A 15,669-nucleotide genomic window follows, 5' to 3' on the forward strand; every position below is an offset into this window, starting at 1 on the left:
TGAGATAGTTTTACCATTAGATAATTGTGTGACAGAGGGACCTAGGTGAAACTGTGTTCATTTATTTCAAACATCAGAAATATAGGGAAGCATGTCAACATTAATGGCAGCAACACAAAGATCATCATAATGAAATGACTCACCTGTAGGTTCTGATAAGCTTGTCAGCATGGGTTTCCAGTTGCATTGAACTCAACCATCCATTCACATAGAGCTGAATCTGGGGCTCAGAGACTCCCCATAATCTGGCACACATGATCATTATTTCCCGACCAGTCATGTATTCCAGCAATGCATCATATTGAGGACAATAGCCAACTCTTGACTTCACCTGATTACAAGAATTGCTTTAATAAGGACCCAAGTTATCTATCCCACTGGTCATCCCTGGATAAGATAGAAGACCACAGTCTTCCAGACCATGTCTCTAAGAATCCTATCAAGAATTTTTATTCTTTAAGTGTACACAATGATGGTTATTAGACCTATTGTATTAAGTTGGAATAACAGCTTCCTCAATTGATTTTTAAAGATCTTAGCAATGAAAATGTTAAAATCCCAGAGCCCACTGAATTTGGAGGAGTATTAGAATACAAGATTCTCCCCTCATTAATAAGAAACTCTAAAGGACATGGCCATAATTGAAGTTTTTTGCACTGCACAACCTGCACAGCCCTGTGTAGATCTTGTTTCATAGTAAGGCTGAACCAGAAGCAAAGACTTTCCCCACTTCCACAAACAGGAGAATGCAATGACTATTGTTTTGCCAATAACTAACCCTTTTATGGATTTGCATTCAGATGCACATAGACAAAAGATAAATAACATCATTTTATCAAAATTAATTAAAATTAAAAATAGTTAAAATTATTCTAAATACTTAAAATTCATACTTTTCCTCTGAGATTTTACTAATTTATAGTAATCCCAGATTGTTTACACCCCTAATCTCTTGGTAGAAATCAAAACAAACCCATTTTTTAAAAAATTATGTTACGTTAGTCACAATATAGTACAGCATTAGTTTTTGATGTAGTGTTCCATGATTCATTGTTTGTGTAAAACACCCAGTGCTCCATGCAATACATCCCCTCCTTAATACCCATCACTGAACTAATCCATCCCCACTCCCCCTTCATCTCTAAGACCCTCAGTTTGTTTCCTGGAGTCCATAGTCTCACATGGTTTGTCTCCCCGTCTGATTTCCCCCCTTTCATTTTCCCTTCCTTCTCCTAATGTCCTCCATGCTATTCCTTATGTTCCACAAATAGGTGAAACCATATGATAATTTGGTTGACTTATTTCACTTAGCATAATCTCCTCCAGTCCTATTCATGTTGAAGCGAAAGTTGGGTATTCAGCCTTTCTGATGGCTGAGTAATATTCCATCGTATATATGGGCCACATCTTTATTGATTCATTGGTTGAAGGGCATCTCTGCTCTTTCCATAGTTTGGCTATTGTGGACATTGCTGCTATGAACACTGAGGTGCATGTGCTTCTTCTTTTCACTACATCTGTATCTTTGGGGTTAAATACCCAGTAGTGCAATTGCTGGGTCATGAAAGAAACCCTTTCTTCTATTTTAAAGGTTTAAAATTATTCTCCCATATAATTTTTGAAAGTAAATGAGCTTCATACAACCATAACTCAATTAACAAAGATAAAGATACCATGAATGCCATGGGTAGAAACAAGACTCATGAGAAACATATCTGAAATGACTTCAGATATTGGAATTATCAGATCAGATGTGCAAATGATTGTGCTTATTATGTTTAAATAAATTTTTAAAACTTTAAAATATATCCATAAAAAAAATGAAGCTGGAAGTATCACAATTCCAGATTTCAAGTTGTACTACAAGGCTGTAGTAATCAAAACAGTATGGTACTGGCACAAAAACAGACACACAGATAAATGGAACAGGATAGAAAGCCCAGAAAAAAAAACCCATGATTATATGGTCAATTAATCTTTGATAAAAGAGACAAAAATATGCAATGTGACAAAAACAGTCTCCAGTCTCTTCAACAAAAGAATGAAACTGGACTACTTTCTTTTACCACACACAAAAATAAACTCAAAATGGATTAAAGACCTAAATGTGAGATCTGAAACCATAAAAATTCTCGAAGAGAACACAGGTAGTAATTTCTCTGCTTTGGCCATAGAAATATTTTTCTAGATATGTCTCCTGAGACAAGGGAAATAAAAGCAAAAATAAAATATTGGGACCATATTAAAATAGAAAGCTTCTGCACAGTGAAGGAAACAATAAAAAAAATAAAACTAAAAGACAACCTACTGAATGGGAGAAGATATTTGGAAATGACATATACAGTAAAGGGTTAGTATCCAAAATATGTAAAGAACTTAAAGAACTCAATACCCAAAAAGCAAATAATCCAATTAAAAAATGGGCAGAAGACATGAGCAGAAATTTCTCTAAAGAAGACATCCAGATGGCCAACAGACACATGAAAAGATGCTTAACATCACTCATCAACAGGGAAATGCAAATCAAAACTATACTGAGATACCATCTCACACATGTCAGAATGGTTAAAATCAGCCACACAAGAAACAACAGGTGTTGGTGAGGGTGTGGAGAGAGGAAAACCCTCCTGCATCGTTGGTGAGAATGAAAATTGGAACAGCCACTGTGGAAAACTATGGAGTTTCCTCAAAAAATTAAAAATAGAACTACCCTATGGTCTAGTAATTCCACTATTGGAAATTTACCCCAAAGACAGAAAAACCACAATTCAGATGGATAAATGCACCCCAGTGTTTATTGTAGCACTATTTATAATAGCCAAATTATGGAGGCAGACCAACTGTCCATTGACTGATGAGTGGATAAAGAAGAAGCGGTATATACAGATATACAATGGAATATTACTCAGGCATAAAAAAGAATGAAAACTTGCCATTTGCAACCACATGGATGGATCCAGAGAGTATGAAGCTAAGTGAAATGTCAGAGAAAGAAAAATACGACATGATTTCATTCCATATGCAGAACTTAAGAAACAAGGAAACAAACAAAAGGGAAAAGAGGGAGAGACAACCCAAGAAACAGACTCTTAACTATAGAGGACAAATTGATGGTTATCATAGGGGAGGTGGTGGGCAGTGGGTGAAATAGGTGATGGTGATGAAAAATATACTTATCATGATGAGCACCGAATAATGTATGGAATTGTTGAATCACTATACTGTCTACCTAAAATTAATATTATACTGTATGCTAATCATACTGGAATTAAAATAAAAAACTTAATAGCTTAATAAAATTTTTAAAATCTTTATGAGAAAGAAAAGTATAAAGTCACTTGGATATTTTGGGAATGAACCACATATAACATCTAAAAACTAAAAAAAAAATAAGTAAATAAAATAAGTACATAAATAAAGCAGGCTACAAGCTTTGTGAATGCATTTGACAGCAATTTAATGACAATGGAAGAAATTAACTTAACCTGGAAATTAGATAATAAGAAAGCAGATAGGATGCAGCAGAAAAATTAAAAATGGGGAAGTGTGAAAGTGAAAGATAGATTGGAAATATGTGGATAGCCAAAGTTGCAGAAGGAGAGGAAGGAACAGGAGAAATATTTGAAGAAATCGTTAAGTGAAAATGTTGCAGAACCAATTAAAGACACCAATCGATAAATTGAAGAATGTCAACACATTCTAGCAGGACAAAATTTTAGATTCATATCTAAATATTTCATATTGAAGATTATGTAAAACAAAGATAAAATATAAAAGCTACAGAGAAAAGAAAGATTATCTATAAAGGAATATCAGACTGAGCTAATTTCTCAAAAGTAGTGATGGGAACTAGATGATAGGGGAACAACAGGTCAATTTGCTAAAGAAAAACAATGGCAAACCTCAAATTCTATACACAGTGAAAATATCTTTTGCCAATGAGGGTAAATAAGAGCCATTTATATATAAAAAACAAAGCATGAATAAGAAAGTTTGCCCGTGAGTTTCAGATTGAGAATCTGCAATTGCCATTTCTATTCTGTGCTGAGGAGAGGTTCTAGCCATGGCTAGAAAAAAAGCGTAAGATTGGAAAGGAAAATAAATTGTTATTTGCAGCAGTCGTGATTTAAAAGTAAACAGTCCCCCCAAAAAGTAAACATTCCAATATAATTTATAGACAAATATTAGAATTAAGAGAGGATATTAATTTTTTTGAATACAACTTCAATATTTAAAAATCAGTCACACTCAGGGTGCCTGGGTGGCTCAGCTGGTTAAGCATCAGGTTCTTGATTTCAGCTCAAGTCATGACCTCAGGGTCCTGAGATCCAGCCCCACATTGGGCTCTGTGCTCAGTGGGGGGAGTGTGCTTTTCTCCCTCTTTCTCTGCCCCTCCCCTTGCTCTCTGTTGGCCTGGTGATGGGTATTAAGGAGGGCACATATTGCATGGAGCACTGGGTATTATATGTAAACAATGAATCTTGGCACACTACATCAAAAACTAATGATGTACTGTATGGTGACTAACATAACATAATAAAAAATAATAAAAAATAAATCTTTTTAAAAATCAGTTGCACTCAACAGACAATAAGCATATAATAAAATAGAAAATCACTTAAATTAATGTTAAAACATAATATGTAGAAATAAATTACACACAGTACTATTGTTTCATGATCTTATATCCAAACAAGCTAAATTGTCTCTTTAGTGTAAAATCCCTAAAATTTAGTGTAAAACCCCAGTTTAAAACCATTATTCTGAGACATTTAATGAGATCCAACATGTATTATGTTCACTATAAGTATGTCAGTCTTCTAAAATCCCACTTAAAATTCTAGGATTTTTACACAAAGATAAGCTAATTCCTCAATTCATCTATAATTTAATTTTCATTTAATTAGGAAAAGATTTATTTATTTATTTATTTATTTGAAAGAGAGAGCACGAACAGTGGGAGGGGCAGAGAAGGAGGGAGAGAGAAAATCCTCAAGCAGGCTCCCCACTGAGCTTGGACCCTCAATCCAGGGCTCTATCCCAGGACCCTGAGATCATGATCTTAACCAAAATCAAGAGTTGGATTCTTAACTGACTGAGCCACCCAAGAGTCCCTCAGTAGAAACTTTTGAGGCTAGAAAGTAGTGAGCGGAATGATATATTTAAAGTGAGAAAAAGAATCAGCCAAGAATTCTATACCAACAAAACTGTCCTTCAAAAATAGGGAGAAAATAAGAAATTCCCCAAAAAATAAAAGATGAGGGAGTTTATTACCATCAGATTTACCCTACAATGGATGTGAGGGCGATCTGGCTGCGACATCTGTCACCCCATTGATCGCCAGGGTTGATTCGGCTGATCTGGCTGGCTAGGCGGTGTCCCCTTCCTCCCTCACCGCTCCATGTGCGTCCCTCCTGAAGCTGCGCGCTCGGTCGAAGAGGACGACCTTCCCCGATAGAGGAGAGGACCGTTCTTCGGTCAAGGGTATACGAGTAGCTGCGCTCCCCTGCTAGAACCTCCAAACAAGCTCTCAAGATTTACCCTACAATAAACACCAAAAACCATCCTTTACACTGAAATTAAAGGACACTAGACAGTAAATTAAAGCTGTATGAAGAGATAAAGATCTCTGGTAAAGCTAATAGGTTGACATATTTAAAACCAGAATTATTACAATTTTGACTTATGATTCAACTATTTATTTTATACAGTATTTAAAAGGCAATTGCATAAAATAACATTTAATGGTACACAAAGTATAAAGATGTATTTTGTGACAACAATGACAAAGTGTGGACATGGGAACAGAGGTGTAGAGAAGTAGAGTTTTGTGTGTGATTGAATTTCAGTTGATATCAATTCAAAAGAGATAGTTACAACTTTAAGATGTTAAATGAAATCCCAATGGTAATCACAAGGAAAATAACTGTATAATATACACAAAGGGAAATAAGTGTATCAAAACATCCAACTACCAAAAAAATCAGCTAAACACAATGTAAGGCAGTAATGGAGGAAATTATGGGTAAAAAACACAAGAGATACATAAAACAAGAAATGGCAAAAGTAAGTTCTTCTCTATTAGTGATTCCTTTATTATTAAAAAGATGTTATGTATTTATTTGAGACAAAGAGCACAAGCAGTGGGGAGGAGCTGCAGAAAGGGAGAGGCAGCCTCCCTGGCGAGCGGGGAGCCTAAGCAGGGTTTGATCCCAGGACCCAGGATCATGACCTGAGCAAAAGGCAGTCACCCAGATGTCCCTCTATCAGTAATTACTTTAAATGTAAATGGATTTAATTCCCCAATCAAAATGCATAGATTGGCAAAATGAATTAAAAAAGCAAACGCGATCCAAATATCTATCTAGTCAGACTGACTTATGTTTAAGGACACAAATAGGATGAGAGTTAAAGGACATGAAAAAATTTCATGCAAATAATGCCCCAAAGAGATGGGTCTAAACAATTATTGGACAAAATAGACAAAGCCACTAACTATGACAAGGACAAGTGCAGTATTATATATTGATGAAAGGGATCAATTTACCATGAAGATATAATAGTTATACATATATATGCACCAAACATCAGAGCTCCAGATTATATGAAGAAAAGAATAGTAGATTTGAAGGGAAAAATAAACAGCTGAAAAATATGAGTTGGAGACTTCAATACTATACTTTTACTTATTTTCTTGAAATTTTATTACGGAAGTATAGTTGGCATGCAATATTATATTAGTTTCAGGTGTACAAGATAGTAATTCAATTTTATACAGTATGCAGTGCTCACCATGATAAGTATAGTTACCATTTGTCACTAAACAATGTTATTGTAATATTATTGACTATATCCCCTATGCTGTGTTTATTATCTCCATGACTTCCTTATTTTATAACTGGAAATTATAAAATAACCCCCTTAATCCCCTTCACCTATTTTGTCTATCCCCTTATCTCCTCCTCTCTTGGAAACCCTCAGTTTGTTCTTTGTATCTAGAGTCTCTTTCTGTTTTTCTTTGTTCATTTTTCATTTGTTTTCTTTTTGAATTTTTTAATGTTTATTTTTTAAAAAATCTTATGTTCAATTAGCTAACATATATTGTTCATTTTTGATGTGGTGTTCAGTGTTTCATTAGTGGCATATAACATCCAGTGCTCATCAGCACACATGCCCTCCTTAATACCTGTCACCTTGTTACTCCACCACCCCCCTTCCTCCTTTATGTAACCCTCAGTTTGTTTCCTGTAGTCCATAGTCTCTCATGGCTTGTCTCCCTCTCTGATTTCTTCCCATTCACTTTTTCCTCCCTTCACCTGTGGTCCTTTGCACTATTCCTTATGTTCCACATATGAGTGAAACCATGTGATAATTGTCTTTCTCTGCTTGGCTTATTTCACTTAGCATAATCCCCTCCATTTCCATCCATATCAGTGAAAATGGTGGGTATTCATCCTTTCTGACGGCTGAGTAATATTTCATTGTATATATGGACCACATCTTCTTTATCCATTCATCTGTTGAAGGACATCTTGGCTCCTTCTACAGTGTGGGCTATTGTTCACTATTGTGAACATTGCTGCTATGAACAATGGGGTGCATATGCCCCTTCTTTTCACTACATCTGCATCTTTGGGGTAACTACCCAGTAGTGCAATTGCTGGGTTGTAGGGTAGCTCTATTTTGAACAACCTGAGGAACCTCCATATTGTTTTCCAGAGTGTCTGTACCAGCTTGCATTCCCACCAGCAGTGTAAGAGGGTTCACCTTTCTCCACAACCTTTCCAACATTTGTTGTTCCCTGATTTGTTAATTTTTGCCATTCTAACTGGTGTAAAGTGGTATCTCATTGTGGTTTTGATTTTAGCCCTGATGGCTAGAATGATGTTGAACATTTTTGCATGTGTCTGTTAGTCGTTTCTATGTCTCACTTGGAGAAGTGTCTATTCATATCTTCTGCCCATTTCTTGACTAGATTTTTTGTTTTGGGGAGGTTGAGTTTGAGATGTTCTTTATAGATCCTAGATAATGGCCCTTTAACTGTACGATTATTTGCAAATATTTTCTCCCATTCTGTGGGTTTCCTCTTAGCTTTATTGACTGTTTCCTTTGCTGCACAAAAGCCTTTTATCTTAAGTCCCCAAAGTTTATTTTTGCTTTTGTTTCCCTTGCCTTTGTAGACATGTCTTGAAAGAAGTTGGGTCACTGTGGCCAATGTTGAAGAGGTTACTGCCTATGTTCTCCTGAAGGATTTTGATGGATTCCTGTCTCACATTTAGGTCTTTCAACCATTTTGAGTTTATCTTTGTGTATGGCATAAGAAAGTGGTCCAGTTTCTTTCTTTTATATGTGACTGTCCAATTTTCCCAGCGCCATTTATTGAAGAGACTGTCTTTTTTAATTGGATATTCATTCCTGCTTTGTAAAGATGAGTTGACCATAAAGTTGAGAGTCCATTTATGGGCTCTCTATTCTGCTCCATTGATCTATGTGCCTGTTTTTGTGCTAGTACCATGCCGTCTCAATAATTGTAGCTTTGGGGGCGCCTGGGTGGCTCAATGGGTTAAAGCCTCTGCCTTCGGCTCAGGTCGTGATCCCGGGGTCCTGGGATTGAGCCCCACATCGGGCTCTCTGCTCCACGGGGAGCCTGCTTCCTCCTCTTTCTCTCTGCCTGCCTCTCTGCCTACTTGTAATCTCTGTCTGTCAGGTAAATAAATAAAATCTTAAAAAAAAATAATTGTAGCTTTGTAATATAGCTTGAAATCAGGGATTGTGATGCTCCCAGCTTTGGTTTTCTTTTTCTACATTCCCCTGGTGATTTGGTATCTTTTCTGGTTCCATACAAATTTTAGGATTGTTTGTTCCAGCTCTGTGAAAAATGCCAGTGATATTTTGATAAGGATTGCACTGAATTTATAGATTTTTCTGGGCAGCATAGACATTTTTACAATGTTTATTCTTCCAATCCATGAGCATGGAATGTTTATCCATCTCTTTGCATCTTCCTCAATTTCTTTTATAAGTATTCTATCATTTCTAGAGTATAGATCCCTTATATCTTTGGTTTATTCTGGAGGTTTATTAGGTTTATTAGATTTATTCCTAGGTATCTTATGGTTTTGGGTCCTATTATAAATGGTATTGATTCCTTCATTTCTCTTTCTTCAGTCACGTTTTTAGTGTATAGAAATGCAGCTGATTTCTGTGCATTTATTTTTTTATTCTGCCACATTTGCTGAATTGTTGTATAAGTTCTATTAATTTGGAGGTGGAGTCTTTTGGGTTTTCCACATAAAGTATCATGTAATCTGTGAAGAGAGTTTGACTTCCTTACCAATTTGAATGCTTTTTATTTCCTGATTTCTGAGGCTAGGACTTCTAGAACCATGTTCAACAAAAGTGTTGAGAGTGGGCATCACTGTCATGCTCCTTGCCTTAAGGGAGAAGCTCAGCTTTTCCCTATTGAGAATGATATTAGCTGTGGGCTTTACATAGATGGATTTTATTACCTTGAGGTATGTTCCCTCTATCCCTGTGTTTTGAAGGGTTTTAATCAGGAAAGAATACTGTATTTTGTCAAAATGTTTTCTCTGCATCAATCGAGAGAATTATATGGCTCTTGTCTCTTTTGTTAATATGATCTATCACATTGATTGATTTCCAAATGTTGAGCCACCATTGCATTTCAGGAATAAACTCCACCTGGTAGTGGTGAATAATTCTTTTAATGTACTGTTGGATCCTATTGGCTAGGACCTTGTTGAGTATTTTGGCATCCATGTTAATCAGGGATATTGGTCTGTAATTCCCCTTTTGGATGGGATCTTTATCTGGTTTCGGGATCAAGGTAATTATGGTCTCATAGAATAAGTCTGGACATTTTCCTTCTATTTCTATTTTTTGAAACAGCTATGATTTCTTCTTTAAATGTTTGGCAGGATTCCTCTGAGAAGCCATCTGGCCATGGACTCTTGTTTGTTGGGAGCTTTTTGATTACTGTTTCAATTTCCTTGCTGGCTATGGTCTGTTCATATTGTCTTTTTTTTCCTGTTTAAGTCTTGGTAGTTGATATGTGTCCAGGCATGCACCCATTTCTTCCAGGTTGCCTATTTTGTTGACATATAGCTACTGGTAGTAAGTTGGCATCTAGCTGCTGGTAATAATTGCCTCTATTTCCTTGCTATTAGTTGTGATTTCTCCCCTTTTATTTATAGCTTTCAATAGTTACTCTCAACATCAATAGGCTGAATACTCCCATCAAACAGCACAGGTTTCAAGTTGGATAAGAAAGCAGCACCCAACCATATGCTGTCTTCAAGACTCATTCTGAACCTAAAGACACCTCCAGATTGAAAGCAAGGAGACGGAAAACAATTTCTCATGCTAACAGACCTCAAAAGAAAGCTAGGGTTGCGATTTTCATCTCAGACAAATTAGATTTTAAACCAAAGACTGTAGTAAGAGATGTAGAGAGACATTATGTCATACTTAAAGTGTCTATCCAACAAGAAAATCTAACAATTGTAAATATCTATGCCCCAAACATGGGAGCAGCCAACTACATAAGCCTACTATTAACCAAAATAAAGAATCCCATTGATAATAATAATTAATAGTAGGAGACTTCAACACTCCACTTACAGCAAGAGATAGATAATCTAAGCAGAAGCTCAACAAAGAAACAAGGGCTTTGAATGACACATTGGACCAGATGGGACGTTGTAGATATATACAGAACATCCCATCCTGAAACACCAGACTAATCATTCTTCTCAAGTGCACATGGAACTTTCTCCAGAACAGATCACATACTGGGTCACAAATCAGGTCTCAACCAATATCAAAATATTAAGATTACTCCCTGCATTTCATCAGACATGGTTCTTGGGGTCAGAGAATCCAAAATTCCCAGCAGGCAGTTCCTCAAAAAAATTAAAAATAGAAATATCATACAATCTGGAAATTTTACTACTGTATATTTACTTTAAGAAAACCCCAAGAACCATCTGGAAGGACCCATTCACCTCCTTTCATCATACATCACTTCCTCCTCTATTTCATTTTTTTCCCTTCTAGTATTAATGTGGTCAAGTTTTTTAATGTATAAATATCTCCTGTCTCATTCTCACAACTTTGGGTGAATTCTAATGTTTCCTTTAGCTTCAAAGCTAACTTTGTTCAAAGTGTAACCCAAATTCTTAGCTTCATCTCTGTTACTAGAATACTGTTTATCCTAGAGCATGCAAGATCCCACAACCCCATCTTCCTGATGTCATAATGAGGAAGTCCCATGAGCTAAAGAGGAAAGAAATACACCATTTAGGATCCCATTACTACCACTCAACTGACCATAGTACAATAGTTCTTGCTAACTGCATCACTGAAGTTCTGATTCCTAAATCCAATACACTCTATTCAGTCTTAAATTGCTGGAGATTTCCTGGAATCTGACACCATTGACCAGTTTCTTCATCTTGAATTTTTCTTCCCATTTAGCTTTCCCCAAGGTTATGCACTCTCTCCCAAGCAGCATGTGCACCCAATGAATGGCTGATTCAGAGATATAAAAGAAAGCTACCTTGCCTTGATTTGGGACCATTCTGAAAGTTCATCCTGTTCCAGAGCTCTAAAGTGCATGAAGACCACAGTTACAAGTGAACTGCTTTATAAGTGAACTGCATCTTCTACCCTGTCTTTCCCTCTATAGCATCTTGTCTGGCATATGTTAGATGTATTGTTGAGAGAAATTGCCTTTTACTCTAGCAGTTTCAAAGAACACAAAAGATAATCTTGTCTTAGATTCTATCCTTGTTTCCTCTCTCTCCTCAAAAAATTTTTTCTCTCCCAGAATCTACTGAGTTGACTAATACTGTCAGTATCAATGTGTACCATGTTTGCCATCTATTATCTTCAGTGCCTGCCTATTACCTGTACTCCCAAGACATCAAGCTTCTCAAATCTTTTTTTTAAAGATTTTACTTATTTATTTATTTATTTATTTATTTGACAGAGAGAGAGAAGGAACACAAGCAGGGGGAGCGGGAGAGGCAGAAGCAGGCTACCCGCTGAGCAGGGAGCCAGATGCGGGGCTTGATCCCAGAACCCTGGGATCAGGACCTGAGCCGAAGGCAGACACTTAATGACTGAGCCACCCAGATGCCCCAAGCTTCTCATATCTTAGATTGCAATAGTGTCTTACCTTTGGGAGACTTTTAGTGATGCTAAAGTGCTCAATGAACACATCCCCAGAGGTAACAGTCTCTTCTCCAGTCAAAATTTTGAAGGTAGTAGTTTTTCCAGCTCCATTGAATCCAAGCAATGCAAAGCACTCTCCTCTTTGGATTGTAACAGAAATATTTTTCACAGCCAGAATGACTGGATACTTAAAATATATCTTAAAAAAAAATGCGGAAAACACAATGCAGTAAAGAGCATTTGAAGATCAAACAAATAAATACCTCAGATCCCTATGTACCATGACTTCAGATAGTTTCACAAGAACTTTTCTATTATACTGGGGAAATACATATATATTCTTAAAAAAAAAAACCCCACAGTGTGCCCTGGACACTGATGCCATGCTCTTGGGGATAGCTGAAGCCCCCATATATTGGCCAGTGAATTATATTACCTTTGTGAGTTCCTTAATAATCACTGGGGAATCCAGTAACCCCTGAGGCTGTCCCAGGATTCTCTGTCTTTCATTTTGTATATCTTCATCATCAGATTCTCCAGATAGTTCCTTGGACACTTTTCCCTATATTTGAAATAAGCAAGAGATAAACACTTATCACTTATAAGAGATTCCCAATAGGAGCAGCACCTGACATTTTACAAAAACCAATGGAGAGTGATATTAGCTTGCTGGTGGATTAGGAGACCCTGGTGCTTGCTGCTGTCCTCCATATCAATGGTTTAACAAATATACACAGAGAAAATAACCCTGGGAGAGTTCTGGAGTACAGTTAAAGAGGATGCAGCAACCTGATGGAGTAGAAACTCCAGAGATGACCATATAAAAAAGTAGAGGATGCATTTCAGGAATAAACTCCACCTGGTAGTGGTGAATAATTCTTTTAATGTACTGTTGGATCCTATTGGCTAGGACCTTTATAAATAAATCATGCATCAAAAAAGGAATCACAAAAGATATTAGAATATGTTTTGAAGAGAATGAAATGAAAACATGATATTTCAAAACTTATGAGATGCACCTAAAGCAGTGATTAGAGAGATTTATATCATTAAATATTTACATTAAAAAGAATTAAATTTTAAAAAAAGTATAAAGTCTCAGTGGTCTAAACTTCTACCAGAAGAAACTAGAAATAAAAGTCAAATAATACAAGTAAATCTGTAATAAGCAGAAAGATATTATAATGACAAGAGTGAACTCAATGATATTGGAAACAAATAATGGAAGAAAAAAATCAATGAAAACAAAAGTAGGTTATTTAAAATATCTACAAAATTCAATAACCTTTAGTATAACTGATCTATAAAAAAATAAACAAATTACCACTATGAAGAAAACAAATGACCAGTATGAAGAATAAATAATGGGCCATTACTATGGATATTCTGAACCTCAGAAGAATACTAAAGGGGTAAACCTAAGAGCTCCTTGCAAAGAACAATTTCTGATATGATGGAAATATTCTATATTTCGAGTATGATGAGATTGTAATAGTTTTGCACCCATAAATAATTGTAAAAGGTGAAAGATGTATGCGATCTGAAGAGAAACCAGAGTATGCACCCATAAATATTTGTAAAAATTCAGAGATGGTAAAACTTAGATGACAAACTTTGAAATTAAAGAAATTCTGTCCCAAGAAAAAGGATACTGAAATACACAATATGATATATGTTGGTAAAGTTACAAAAACTTACAGGCAAAGAAGGAAAAAAAACCCAACATATTGCCATCCAAATAAGAAAAAAATAAGTTCTGAAGATATGAGGAGTTGAAAGGTTACTGAGACTCTCAAAATCTGTGTAGGCCATCCTAAGATAGGAGTCACCTTAACCACCTTTAATTTTATTAAAATAAAAATAAAAATTTAACTCGAAGTTGAAAATTCTCCATTTTTAAATATGGCTAGAATTATCTCTTTGTTTTTACCTACTCATAAAGAGTGCCAAATGCTAACACAAGGTTAGGATATGGGTCAAAATATAATCTTTTTAAAAAGATTTTATTTATTTATTTTAGAGAGAGAGCGAGAATAGGGGAAGGAGCAAAGAGAGAGAGATAAGCAGACTGCACTGAGTGCAGAGGCCAATGTAGGGCACTATTTCATGACCCTGAGACCATGATCTGAGCCAAAATCTAGAGTTAAACACTTAAGCAACTGATCCACCCAGATGCCCCTAAAATATAATATTTATTGGTAAACATATATTGGGAAAAAAATACCTATGGTATTTAACTGCAACTCTAAGAATTATAAATGTTATAAGAATTGAATCATGGGGATGCCTGGGTGGCTATATCAGTTAAATATCTGCCTTTGGCTCAGGTCCTGGGATCAAGTCCCACATCAGTCTCCTTGCTCAGCAGGGAGCCTGCTTCTCTCTCTGCCTGCCACTCCCCTTGTTTATGCTCTCTTTCCGACAAATAAATAAATAAAATCTTTAAAACAAAAGAATTGAATCATGGGAGATCTGTACTATGGAAACTATAAAACATTGGTGAAAAAATTAAAGATGACACAAAAAAATGGAAAGACATTCCATGCTCATTAATTGGAAGAACAAATATCGTTAAACTGTCTATTGTACCCAAGCAATCTACACATTTTTTAATGCAATCCCTATCAAATTACCAACAGATGTTTTTCAGGGAACTAGAACAAAAAAATCCCAATATTTGTATGGAAACACAAAGACCCTGAATAGTCAAAACAATCTTGAAAATGAAATGAGGGGCGTGCCTGGGTGGCTCAGTCATTAAATCTGCCTTTGGCTCAAGGTCATGATCCTGGGGTCCTGGGATTGAGCCCTGCATCAGGCTCCCTGCTTGGTGGAGAGCCTGCTTCTCCCTCTTGCACTGCCCCTGCTTGTGTTCTCTCCCTCTGTGTGTGTGTGTGTGTGTGTGTGTGCGTGTGTATGTAAAATAAATAAAATTAAAAAAAAAAAAGAAAATGAAAATGAAATGAAACAAGACTGGATATCACAATCCCAGGCTTCAAGTTGTATTACAAAGCTGCACTAATCAAAACAATATGGTATTGGAACAAAAACAGAAACATAGATCAATAGAACATAATAGAAAACCCAGAAATAAAGCCACAGTTATATGGTCAGTGAATCTTCAACAAAGGAGGAAAGATCAACAAATGACGTAGGGAAAACTTTAGAGCAAACATGCAAAAGAATGAAACCGGACCACTTTCTTATACCATATACAAAAATAAATATAAAATGGATTACAGATCTAAATGTGAGACCTGAAACCATAAAATTCCTAGAAGAGAACATAGGCAATAATTTCTTTGACATTGGCCACAGCAAGGTTTTCCAAGATACATCTCCTGAGACAAGGGAAATAAAAGTGAAAATATTTAACTCTTGGGACTAAATCAAAATAAAAAAATTCTGTACAGTGAAGGAAACAATCAATAAAATTAAAATGCAACCTATGAAATGGGAGAAGATATTTGCAAA

The 15,669-nt window shown here is 36.0% G+C and overlaps 1 protein-coding gene across 1 annotated transcript in view; it reads right to left on the bottom strand.

Annotated features, from left to right (window-relative positions):
- LOC308359412 (phospholipid-transporting ATPase ABCA3-like) overlaps nucleotides 1–15,669 on the bottom strand; it is a gene marked incomplete at its 3' end in the record, with an annotated part of 132,133 nt that overhangs the window by 10,912 nt on the left and 105,552 nt on the right. Inside the window, exons 25-27 of the mRNA XM_080830443.1 lie at nucleotides 12,632–12,757; nucleotides 12,200–12,394; nucleotides 144–331 (exon numbers count right to left, since the gene is read on the bottom strand). Of these exons, the coding sequence (XP_080686569.1) occupies nucleotides 144–331; nucleotides 12,200–12,394; nucleotides 12,632–12,757 (509 nt within the window). The remainder of the gene's footprint in view (nucleotides 1–143; nucleotides 332–12,199; nucleotides 12,395–12,631; nucleotides 12,758–15,669) is intronic.

This window comes from Martes martes (genome assembly GCF_963455335.1).
Source record: "Martes martes genome assembly, chromosome: 18".
Taxonomy (NCBI): Eukaryota; Metazoa; Chordata; class Mammalia; order Carnivora; family Mustelidae; genus Martes; species Martes martes.